The sequence below is a fragment of the Cyprinus carpio genome, chromosome A5 (assembly GCF_018340385.1).
Source record: "Cyprinus carpio isolate SPL01 chromosome A5, ASM1834038v1, whole genome shotgun sequence".
Lineage (NCBI taxonomy): Eukaryota > Metazoa > Chordata > Actinopteri > Cypriniformes > Cyprinidae > Cyprinus > Cyprinus carpio.
This window is the reverse complement of record NC_056576.1, coordinates 31,388,298-31,401,536: the sequence shown is the minus strand read 5'-3', so window position 1 is coordinate 31,401,536 and position 13,239 is coordinate 31,388,298. Positions and strand designations below refer to the sequence as shown.

The following is a 13,239-nucleotide window of genomic DNA, read 5'->3' as shown; positions in this document are numbered from 1 at the left end:
TCTAGCTAATGTAAACAGAAGTTTTAGGTTTAATCGTTGTATGTTTGAAATAGATTAGAGGTGGTTTGTGCTGGGTAAGAGTAGAAAAATATTCCTCTCGTGGTTTCTAATTTGTTATTCCTCTCCTTTAAACATTAACAAAAGTGATTTCAAGATAGAAATGCTGTTCGTGTTTCTAATATCTGTTTTTTGTTCTCTATTTTTATCAGTTCTTCGAGATGATTTCAGACAGAACCCTGTGGACGTGATGGTGGCGGCGGGCGAGCCAGCGGTCATGGAGTGCCAGCCGCCCCGGGGACACCCTGAACCCACCATCTCCTGGAAGAAAGATGGAGTTACCATAGACGACAGAGATGAGAGGATAACGGTAAGGATATCTGACAATGTTTCCTGTAACCCTGACTGGTTAGTACTGGTTTGGTGCTCAACTAGCTGGTGCGAGATCCTTGTTTTACACTGGCTGGTTGGTTAAAGGGATAGTTTGCCCAAAAATGAAAATTTACTGAAAATTTCGATTAGTTTGTTTCTTAATCAAAAATAATATTGCTTGCTCACCAGTGGATCCTCTGCAGTGAATGGGTGCCGTCAGAATGAGAGCCCAAACAGCTGATAAAGCCATCACAATAATCCACAAGTAATCCACACCACTCCAGTCCATCAATTAAAGTCTAGTGTAGTGAAAAGCTGTGTGCTTGTAAGAAACAAATCCATCATTAATATGTTTTAACTTTAACCCTTTGACACGTATGATCATACCGGTGTGATCACTATCATACGCGCTCAGCGCTTGGCATATATCACAGATATTAAGTGTTTTCAACCACATAATGCTTATAGTTTCAGACATTTCAGACATTTAAATACACATAAGTATTAGCAAAATGTTCATTTATAGTTTGTAAAATACACATTGATGTTTAGGGAAGCGACAATATCAATCCTTACAAATATATTTCACCCAAACAAATATATTATGTTTTATTGATATCGTTTACACATAAAAGTTTACTCTATTCTTCTCCCTGTTCACCAGAATCTTACTTTAAAGTGCCCCAAATATGGGTTATGAAAGGGTCATATTTTGTTTTTGGGAGTCCCCAACAACAGGTTGACATGCATGCAGAATAGCTAGAATATTTTAATCTCACATGTGAAAAGGTGTGCTTTCCATTGCTTCTGGACAAAATACTCATAATAAGTCAATAATCCATAATAGCGCTTCCTCCAGTGGAAAAAGTCCACTCACATCAAAATCCACTGACATGTTTGTCTAGAACTGCTTTAGACTGTTTTTGCTTGTAAACGGTGCTTGATCTGTGCATATTTCTCTCCTGATTCTGATGAGATGTCTTTGTCACTGGAGAAAGTAATCTTATGGATAGAAGACTTGCATTTTTGCTGGAAGCAATGGTTTGAAGTTAAAAACTTCTTGGTATATTTGTTTCTTACAAACACACAGCTTATCACTTTACAAGACATTTACTGATGGACTGGAGTGCTGAGGATTATTGTGATGTTTTTATCAGCTGTTTGGACTCTCATTCAGATGGCACCCATTCACTCAAGTGATGGAATGCTGAATTTCTCCAAATCTGTTCTGATGAAGAAACACACTCTGTGGATGAACTGTTTAGGTCAGTTGAGAGGATTTCTGGGACACTAGAAGTGTATCTGCCTAGAACAGTAGTCCCACCACAAAACTGATATAAACTAATTTACTGCTTAAATAACACTTTTTTTTGAAAGACTTAGTGTGAGTGCTTTATAAATAATTATGGACTTCAAATTTCAGCTTTGTGCTTGCAAATGAAACCACATCCCTTCCTCATTTCCAATTTAGCATTACTAACAAAGTCCTTCTAATTGTTAATAAAAAGAGACACAGCAAAAAGAAGTTCCCTTATTTAATGCATGTGGATAACAATTGCTTCTACTGCATTTTTGGAGCAAATGAAGGCCGATCAGGACTTCTGCTGATGAGTGTTTAAACTGCGTCACGTCCGACTCTGTCAGGGAAAATTAATTTAGCCCATTCATCTGATTGGAAGGGCATGTGGGAATGAAAGTTTGCCTTCACCAGCATTCACGAGCCGAAAGCTCGCTCTCTGCTGATTTAATGCAGTCTTTAAACCAGGGCCACCAATTAGGTTTTTCTAATTAAATGTGTGGGAAATAAAGTAACGGGATCAGTCAGGCCTCTTTTGTCGTTAAAAGAGTGACGTTGATGTGCACGCCACTGCTCGTTTTCCATGTGGCTTAATTAGAATAAAGCTAAAGGTGGTTTGAGGGGGGGTTATTATTTTTAATCAAACCATAGACAGGGTTTCTGTGAATACAAATTTAGTGCTTAGCATTGGCTTAAAAGGCAATAAAGGAATGTGTTACACATCCCAGCGTTCCGACAACATGTAACTAAGATGTTGGTGGAATGCGATTGTGGTGATTATGATGAAACGTTTGTTGTTGTTGTTGCTGCTGGTGGTGTGTGTCTGTCTGTGTGTGTGTGTGTGTGTGTGTGTGTGTGTGTGTGTGTGTGTGTGTGTGTGTGTGTGTGTGTGTGTGTGTGTGTGTGTGGCTCATCTCCAGTCTGCAGTCTACAATGTTGAAGACAGTAAACTGTATGGTCATCACACACAGCACACACACACTAACAAAACAAAGCACCACAGTAACAAACACAACAAAGTATATATATATATATAGTATACTCTCAGAAAATGTAAAGAACTGATATTCATTAAAACTTTGACTCAACTACAGCTCTGCGTACAGTAATGAGCATCAACATTATTCGCTTGTTTTGCGTTCCACTGTTATCTCTAAATCAAAGTGCTCTAATTTGACCATTAATTGCTTTTTTCAGCAGTAATTGCTGCAGTCTGCTCTAAAATTAACCGGAGCAGTGCGGCACGTTGAAGCTGATGCTTCATATTGTTTCGCAGCGTTTTGTTCTGAGTTTGTGTGTGATTATCTGGCTTGCTGAATGACTCCACACTGCGAGCCCCGTTCGGTCACCTCTGCTCAAGCAGCGCTGCCAATCCACACAAGACAAAAGGCATGCGAATAAAGCAATCTCCCAGAGCTCAGACTGATCGCATCCTCAGCAGCCGTCCTGCTGTTACCCGAGGACAGAGGGAGCGAGGGAGGGTTCATTGACTCCGGACCGAGAGTGAAATGATCCTGCCGTGATGGAACTCAAAATATGTGTCTGTGTGCTTGGGATGTTAGGGTAGTTGGGTATGCTGCCTATCTAGACAACAGTTTTTAGGTTTCATGCCTTATACCACATGTATACTTAACAGATAAAGCAGAATACATTTCAACAGGCAGCTCACTATCTTTTGAAATGGAGCTCATGTTTTTTCCTGAAGCACATTCTCATTGTTCCTTTGGTTTCAGCCTCTTTTTTTACAGTACTTTCACTGCATTCTTCCAAATGCGCACACACACACACACACACACACACACACACACACACACACACACACACACACACACACACACACACACACACACACACACACACACACTTACTCCTAGGTCTGACCTGACCTTGTCTGCTCTGCGAGTCTTGTGCCGTTTTAGCTGTTAAGCTCTCGCTCAAACAAACAGTAACATAATGACACTTCAAACCCTCTCCAACACCACGGGGTGCCCTAAAAAAACTTGCCCTCCTTCCTTCCCCTCTGACCTCTCCTTTGTTTAAAGACTATTTTCCACCATTAATATTTAGGAGACGGGCCAGGACTGAAGAATGCTTCAGATTATTCTAGAACCTGTCCGGTTTGGAAGTGCCATATGACCTGGTGAAGGTTTCGTTTAGATGTTTGTTGTCCTTTAAATGTAAGTGACTGTAAGAGGAATCAGATGAAACTCTCATTTTACACCTCTGAGACAGTCTGCCCACTTTAATATTCATTGATATTATATTGATACTATAGTAAATAGAGTATATAACTCTATTTGTCTGTCTGTCTGTCTCTGTCTGTCTGTCCGTCTGTCTGTCTGTCTATCCATCATTTCTTCTTTAGTTACTTTATTAGTTTCCATCCCTCCATCCATCCATCCATCCATCCATCCATCCATCTTCCATCATCCATCCATTGTTTCTTATGTAGTTTCTTTGTTAATTTCCATCCATCCACCCACCCACCCATCCATCTACCCAAACACCCACCCATCCATCCATCCACCCATCCATCCATCCATCCATCCATCCATACATCCATCCATACATCCATCATCCCTCCCTCCCTCCCTCCCTCCCTCCATCCATCCATTCGTTCGTTTCTTATGTGGTTTCTTTTTTCAGTTTCAATCCATCCACCCATCCGTCCATCCATCCATCCATCTCATTTGTCTGTTTAATCTGTCACTTTGTGTTTGTCATTCCTTCTACAATTTTATCTGTCTGTCAAACTGTTATATCCAGTTTTAGTGCAGACTTGAAGATAGTTTGTGGCATTTGTGCACATGATCTCATAAGTGCATAATCTGCATCTAATTTGAAAATTATGGGATGTACAGCGAATGCCTCTGGTCTTTATCACTGAGACTCTGTTTACACATTCCACATATTAACCACAGTCAGATCCAGCCGCTGGACTCAACACTGACCGCAGTGAATGCTAATCAATGAGACATGACATGATCTGCCATAAAGTGAACCCACATGTTGACCTGTGTAAGTGGAGGCAGGTAGGGGACCGCGGGAGAGCTGCCACATTCTGCTCCACCTCATTGACTCTCGCCGTGTGGTCCCCTGATGCAGGGGTCAGATTTGGTGTGTGTGTGTGATTTTGATCCACCCGGGTGAATGAGGACCCCCAGCTGCCCTTACAATTTCCTGAAAACAAAAAAGGGCTCTTTTGGCATGGAATCAGATGCCTGGGAAAATATAAGCTCAGCTGAATAGCCGCTACACACATTTTCCATATACATGTATATATATATATATATATATATATATATATATATATATATATATATATATATATTAAAGTCGTATGGGTTTGACCTTTGACATTTAAATATTACATATTTTCTTTCCGACAGATACGGGGAGGAAAACTGATGATTACCAACACCAGAAAAACAGATGCAGGAAAGTACGTGTGTGTGGGAACCAACATGATGGGGGAACGGGAGAGCGAGATCGCAGAGTTGACCGTTCTTGGTACGTTTTTGATATATTTCTGCTATAATTTATGTATTTCAATATATCAGATGTGATAATCTTATTCTCAGATACTCCTGCATATGATATGCCTTCTTTACGACGCACATGTGTTTATATAATCAGGTTCCCACACAAACCTCTGGTGCATTCGATTGTGGAAATGCATGCAGATGGATTCACTTAAACACACACACGTCGTATGAAGTGTTTGTTTATGGGCAGAGCAGGAGAGAGTCCAGATGTTTAGAGTTTGTGTGCTTAGCTGTAGAAAGACTCCAGCGTGTCATTGACCCTGTTTAGGAGACGTGGACCCATTATTCTCAGTTTGCCAAGAAACAAATACCAGCTCACACTTCACACACCCCTTCATTCACACATACACCCAAAAATATACATTCACTCCTGTCATCCAGCACCTTAACATATCAGTTTACACTACCCAACATCAGAGCTGTGACCTTTGACCTTCCCTCCTTAATCCGTACAACACAGCCGTCCTCATCTCCATCACTGTCAACCTCATTATTCAGTCTGCTGGCATATTTAAAAATGAAAAACAGAGGATCTTGCGTTTAGTTGCATTCACATGTAACACAATTTCAACTGTTTTCTCATAGATTTTGAATACCTTCTGCCATTGGTCATTCAAACAGATAGTCCCGCCCCCAACTTAACTCATTGGTTGAGCCATTGTTGATATGTTACTTTTTCTGAGAAAACAACTTGTGAATTACTGACTTACAGTTGAATCTGGGATGAGAATGAGTAAAAATAGATGGATAGACATAATTCACTGTAAGTAGCCAATCAGATCAGAGAAGGGAATATCTCATAGGGAAAACTAGCGAAGTTCTTGGATTACATAATAATCTGTGTGTTTGTCTTCAGAGAGGCCCAGTTTTTTGCGAAAGCCGAGCAGTCAGTCTGTTCTGGTGGACCAGAGTGTGGAGTTCAGATGTGAAGCTCAAGGAGACCCCGTGCCCACCATCCGCTGGAGGAAAGAGGACGGAGATCTTCCCAAGGGAAGGTATGAGTGAGAAAGCGTCTGGTTAGTTTATATTAAGAACAATAAAATTTGAATGGGAAATGCCCAGGGAAAAGAAATAATTGTTTCTGTTCTTTGAATGTGTATTTGTTTGTGTACCGTCATCTTCTCAGGCATGAGATCTGGGAGGACCACACGCTCAAACTGAAGAGACTGACTTCAGGAGACGCCGGTTCTTACACCTGTCAGGCGGAGAACATGATGGGGAAGACGGAGGCCAGCGCCACCCTCACCGTCCACGGTAAGAACACACAAACACACGCTGTCACTCATCTCACGCTGCTTGACAAACTGCTTTGATCCTGCCAGCACTTATCTATAATTTGAAGTAACGAATGCCCTCAGTGGGCGGTAGACTGTGTGTGTGTGCTTTGACCAGCTTATTCACAGCTGTAAGCTTTTAGACAAACGTTTGCTGCTTTGACAGCTTGTCAGGTTGCTTTGTCCGACTGGATGCTGGATCATTTTGAATATTCCTTGTCATTTTTTCCTAGTTGTTTGGAAAAAAAAAAATATATAGCTAGGAAAAAAATATATTAAAAAAACGGGATGTTTTCTGTAATTGTCTGACAGAATAATAATATTATAATTATTAATAATTTATATTAAATATAGATAAAATTGGTCAAATTCAGTTGATTTTTATTTAATTTCATCAGTAATTGCAGTTCATATTTTATCACAAAAATTGCTCCTCACATTTGTTTTCTTGGTTATCAGTTTTTACCAAAAATCAATTCATTAATTAATTTTTTTTAATGGAAATTATGCTACAACTTTGGTACATTCACAATTTGTTTAATAATCATAAGAATTGTTTGTTTTTATTTGATGCTTACAATTACTTGTAATTTAGTTATAATTAATTATTTTTTTTAAATAATTAGTTAATAAAAAATACCATCAGTCCCTCGAGCATAAAAGAGGTTTAGTTGTAGAAACAGAACACACACCTTTTAATCATGATGTAGATCCATTTTGTTTCTTCGTTTTCACTTAAAGTCCCCTTGAGTGTATTTCACACTCTTGAAGGCTCAGCTCTTTACAGAACAAATGTCCACATTGTGTCCCGACACCCCGAGCAGTTTTCTCCTTCTCCTCCTCTCTGCTTTCCTGCTTCGCTTACTGCTTTTACTGGTTTTTACCACTTACAGAAATTGCTGAATTATTATTTTACATGTGTGTTTAGTGGGTCAGCAACATTGGAACCAGACTTATAAACACGCCTGCTTCAATAATCAGTCTGTCCAGTGAAGGGGCTTATTACTAAACTTGCCTTTGGCACAGCATTGCTGTTCAGATGCCAAGGAATGAGATTCCTCAACCATTTCAAACGATGACTTCCAATAGAGAATGTCTTTTGTCTGGTTGCTATTTTGTGGGAATAACGTGGGCTCTGCTTCAAAACCTAGTGAGCTGCCTACCTAGACAGTGTGTTTGAGCATTACAGGTGCATTTGAACAGTCAAACGATTCAACAAATGATTCATTAAATGATTTGTCCATTCAAGATTTTTAAAAGCTGTCTAGGTGTGCAGCGCACTAGAGTCTGATATGCAGTCAAATACACACAAGCACACAATCTCTGAGATAAGTCATTTCAAATAAGAGTCAGTTCTCTGTTAAAAAGCCATGGAAAGATAATGTTGGGCACAAACGAGGCCGCTCTCAGCTGGTGATTTAGTCATTAGTAGTGATGTATTTGAGGAAAGTGCTAGAATGCCATGCGAGTCCCAGGAGTAGCTACTCTAATGGGCCATGGAAACCAAGTAGAGTGAGAGGCACAACCACTGCCAAAAGAGCAAACAGCCCGTCCAAGTCGAGTTCTCTTTACCCAGCTGTTCTCAAATACACTGCTTTCCCTCATTTCTCACCCTTCACTTGTGTCTATCTCATAGGATCGACTCCAAATGGGCCGAGTTATTACATTTAAAGTTAAATTTGACCTATTTACTTAGCTTGCTTAACAAATGTTCTTGGTTTCATTGTGTGATTTCTGTATTCTAATGAAACGTAATAATCTTTCAACAAAATTTAATTCCCACCCTACTTTATTCCAACTGAATAGTAGGTTGAATTTATTTGTGTAGGCTACTGGAGAGTGTAGATTTTTGCACAAAAAGAGAGTTTTGTGTTGCAAAAAATGCAAAAACATCAGAACATTTGAAAATGTTAGAATCCAATATTCAGACAAACAGGTAGTCACGCCCCCTAAAATTATGCCATTGGTTGAGCCAGTGTGTTGTTTTTAGTGATGTCAAATTATTTATTGCATCCAAAATAAAAGTCTTTGTTTTCATAATATATGTCTGTATACTGTGTATGTAGTTATTATGTATATATAAATGCACACACATGCAATTATATATTTAAGATTTTTTTTTGTTCATATATATATATGTATGTATATGTATTTATATATTTTTTTTAACCTGTTAACTGTCACCCTGTCCCGTATACGGGACGCCTACGTTTACTGCACTAAATCCTTATCTAATCATGACAAACTATATATCGTTGGAAAGGTCTAAGACTTCTAAATAGATATTTTAGCACTGTTTTTTGTTACAAATTATGTAGGACCAAAAAAAAGATGAATTTATGACAAGAGTGCACCTCAAAAAATCTACATCATAACAGGAGTTCTGACCTTGTCAAAAAAAAGGCTTCTTCAAAAACCATACCTCTGTCACACTTTAGAAATAATCAGAAATTATATATCAACTGAAAACTTAAAATCTCAAAATTAATCCTTTAAAACCCATTTTAAAATCAGACATTGCATTACCACGAAAATGGTACATCAATATCATATTATAAAATGTTTTTGTTCATGAATTATAAAAATTTTAGTTTGGAAAGTGCATTTTCAAGTCTATGTTAAAAAATGTGAGTGACAGTTAAGGGGTTAATATAAACATGTATGTATATGTATTTATATATACATAATAAGTATACACTGTACACACACATATATTATATAAACAAAAACTTTTATTTTGGTTGTGATTAAACGTGATTAATCGTTTGACAGCAGTAGTTGTTATGTAAAAAAAAAAAAAAAAAAATGACACATTGCAGCATTTAAAGGGCCAGACCCCAGGTTACATTGTCCACCTAATAAAATCTTTGGCCAGACCAGAAGAATAAAACCTCCATTCATACCTCATGCTCACAACTCAAGACTGATAGAATTGTTCCTTTGTGTGGTTTATGCCATATATTTCAGCCCCATGATATATTTACAACGTGTGTGTGCTTGCCACACCTTATGTGTATGTTTTTGCGTTTTATTCATATCAATACATCACTGCACTGATTTCGTTCAGTAAGCATATCCTGTCATTTTTGCTTCATGTCGTGTGTGGTTTCTTTGCGCATCTATCACATCTGTGTTTTATCATGCTTCTTTTTTTTGTTCTTTCCTCTTTCAGTTGTGTCTGGTAAGTTGCAAATGTCACCCGTCACAATTTTCGCTGCATTGACAGCAACAGGAAGTTGTCAGAACCACCATCCATCCACCTTCCATCCTCCCACCAATCAGCATGCTTGTCTGGGTTGTCACCGGCAACAGTGACAGCACAGCAGGTCTGGGTAAAACTAATGCTCGTTCTGAGCGTGCAAGGTAACGTTAAAATCGCCTCATTTTATTCTCACTTAGTTGAAGGTTCTTCCTCTATTCCTCTGGACGCATTACAGCTGTATATGATTTGACAGGTTTAAGATTGGTTTAGTGGTTAAAGGAAGCCGTCGTAGGGGGTCTTACTTTGTGTCACATATTATGAACATATTCATCCTTATTACAAGCTGAAATAGCTCCGTGCTGATGCTGAAGATGAGTTTGCGTCAGAAATCAGCACCTCTCCACCCCGAGACTGAGTTTGTCATTAAGAGGCATGAAAAACCTGCATCCCGCACGATGCAGAGTGTCAGTATGTGACAGATGGCCCAAATCGAACCCTCATCTCCATGTAAATTCTATTGCTTTGTGCCCTTGCCCATGCAAATGAAGCAGACGTGGCGGTCATGCCATTTTTGCATTGTGTCTACATCTGTTTTTATGTTTCGGCATACCTGCACATCCGTCCATTAAACAGCAGTGTGTCTTTCTCTTTTATGGCCTGCCGTTAATCTGACACTGAAGGGTTGAGCTCTGTCAGTCTCCAGTGTATTTATTGTATTCGCAAGAAATTCGACTGATGACAAAGACCTCCTGAAATAAGAATGAGAGATTTGCTAGTTGAAGTTGAAATGCACTTATAAAATTCACAGACTTTCTCTTCTAGGACCAAAATTAATAATGACACATGTCCAAATGATTGTCAAATCCAGTGCCCTCTAGAATGAGAATGTCACAGCTGTGTCTGTGACGTAAACTAAAGATTATTGACCCAACAAAAAATATTATTTTACTAGAAAATATGTCAACACAGGAAAGAAAACTGTGCTGTTCAAGTCTTTTCATAGCATTGTTTAAAGAAATTTTAAGATAGAAATGTTTAGACAGCCATAAATAGAAAAGAATTTAGATAAAATTGCATTTACAGTAATGCACTTACATTGGAAGTTTAAAAATGTTATGTATGTACAATGATAATATACAACATTGATAATATATATATATATATATATATATATATATATATATATATATATTTTCTTTTGAACAGCAAATCAGCATAACAGAATGATTTCTGAAGGATCATGTGACTCTGAAGACTGGAGTAATAATGCTGAAAATTCAGCTTTAGAACTATAGATATTACAAAAGAAAAGAGTTATTTTAAATGTTTATATTTTATATACTCTATACATAGAACAGTAGTCCCACTGCAAGAAAACTGATTTCATAAATTACAATGAAATACTTTATAAAGTAAAAGCTGTGCATCTGTTTTACACTGTCTTACCGTCACGCTCCTTAGCCTTCCATTGTAAGTGCATTAATGTGAATGTTTTTGTTTGTTTTTACATGCAAGGATCAAATTTTTGGTAATTTATTTATTTAACTCATATTCTTGCAGTTCCTCCGGTGTTTGTGGTGCGACCCAGGAATCAAGTGGTCGGTATGGGTCGCACCGTGACCTTTCAATGTGAAGCCACAGGAAGTCCTCAGCCTGCCATATTTTGGCAGAAAGAAGGCAGTCAGGTGAGAATGTTTAGTTTTCACTTGTGGTCCGAAGATGCATTTCCTGAGCGCACTTTTACAGTAACATATAAAGTACTCTGCACTCTTCTCCATTGAAGTCAGTCAGATTTATGAGGCCATCTGCACATTTACACACATCTAATGGGCTCTGTAACACTCCACACCTCTAACACACCTCGAGTCATCTTGTTTTGATCAATATCTCTCATCACACACTTGAGAATTCAGGCACACTGTGCCAGTAGTAAGTGTGAGCGTGCAAGTCCCAACAAGGTTTTTATTTCTCACACACTGAATATTCTTGGATGTTTTTTATATTTTTGTTATCAAATTCTACTTCTATTCATATATCTTTTTCCTCTCTCTCCAGAACCTTCTGTTCTCTTCTCAACCTCCTCCTCCTTCCAGTCGGTTCTCTGTCTCTCAGACGGGCGATCTGACCATCACAGCGGTGGAGCGTTCAGACGGAGGCTACTACAGCTGTCAGGCTCTGAACATCGCTGGCAGTGTGATCACCAAAGCCCTGCTGGAGGTTACAGACGGTGAGATGGACGCACTCAGCACAGATGAGGCCTAAGTGAACGCAAAAGTGCTTATGTGCATATGTTTTTTGATCACTCAGTTTAGGGGAAGTTACTCCCAAAGAGCTTAATTTTGCACTGTAAATGCCTTACGCATTATATTACTTATGGATTTATTTGTAAAACCCAAATGAACCGTTCCCATATGGGCATTGTAAAGATAAACAGTGAATTTTCTGCCGTTACTCATAGATTGCTGTCTATTAGTTTCATGTAGCCATGTCAAATGTTGTGACATTACAGCACAATGCAGTTCAGAGGTGTTTTTCGCCAGGATGCAACTAATTTTACTTGATCAGATTTTAATATCGTAATATTCTTTTTTGTAAATATCATAAGTGATGTAAGTGATCATGTAAGAATGATTTGCTGAGCGAGAAAGTCTGACTCGGCAGTGAGTTTGAGACTGTTTCATGAATTTTTTTTTTAGACAGAACCGGTTCAAAAGAGTAATTTTTTGGCTAAATAGACATCACAGCTCATGCTGTTCATAAATGCATGCGGGAAAATGTTGACACATGCTGTATAAAGGCAAAAAGCTGTTAAATATTTATGGCTGGATGTAAAATTTTGGTTTAAAATTCACCATGGTTCCCATATTCAATGCAAATAACAATATTTTATAAGAAATACACACATTACTCCAATACTGATTACTCCATATGTTCAAATAGTCAATATGACACTTCAACAGAATAGTTCACTCTCATCCAACATAATCTCCTTCGTGCCATCTCTAAAAAAATACCAAAGCAAAGAATAATAACAGTTATTTTAGCGCCAATCTGCTCTATGGCTTCACTCTTACAGCGGGCACGGAGCGTAATTCCAGGTCACCGCCGTCATGATCCAGTAATTACAACAGCGGTGATGCTAGGACACAACTATGTGTGAGCGAACATGTCATGTGATACATAATTCATCCCTTTGATGGTCCTTACAAAAGTGTTGTAGGGCTTTGAAAACGTGCTGTAGTGGCAGTTATGCAAATTGCAGCCGTATAAATGGCGGTAATGCTTCTAGTGATGTCGAACACAATAAACATCGCTGCGTTTATTACAATTAGACGGCCCAAGTCTGCTGTTAGAGAGAAGAGGACACGGCGGGGGGGTGGGATTGTAATAGACGTGGGGCATTTCGGTGTGTTTTAGAGTGGTGATGATGGCTGGGGTGTGTGTGAGGGAGGTTTAGTGCTTTTGAAATGCCGCTGGTATTAATTGCTGGTCTGTAGTTTGGCTTCACTCTGCTACTGCCGTTGACTGATTAGAAAATTGCTTCCAGTTGAA

General features: G+C 38.7%; 1 protein-coding gene across 6 annotated transcripts in view; it reads left to right on the top strand.

The window, feature by feature from the left end:
* Positions 1 to 13,239, top strand: part of LOC109085858 (roundabout homolog 1-like) — a 141,546-nt gene that overhangs the window by 94,262 nt on the left and 34,045 nt on the right. For 4 of the 6 annotated variants that reach the window (XM_042756888.1, XM_042756891.1, XM_042756887.1 and 1 more), the window contains 7 exons: positions 210 to 367; positions 5,056 to 5,176; positions 6,068 to 6,206; positions 6,338 to 6,465; positions 9,658 to 9,666; positions 11,248 to 11,372; positions 11,743 to 11,914. In XM_042756888.1, coding sequence (XP_042612822.1) covers positions 210 to 367; positions 5,056 to 5,176; positions 6,068 to 6,206; positions 6,338 to 6,465; positions 9,658 to 9,666; positions 11,248 to 11,372; positions 11,743 to 11,914 — 852 coding nt within the window. The remainder of the gene's footprint in view (positions 1 to 209; positions 368 to 5,055; positions 5,177 to 6,067; positions 6,207 to 6,337; positions 6,466 to 9,657; positions 9,667 to 11,247; positions 11,373 to 11,742; positions 11,915 to 13,239) is intronic. The other 2 variants (XM_042756890.1, XM_042756889.1) reach the window with 1 other exon arrangement.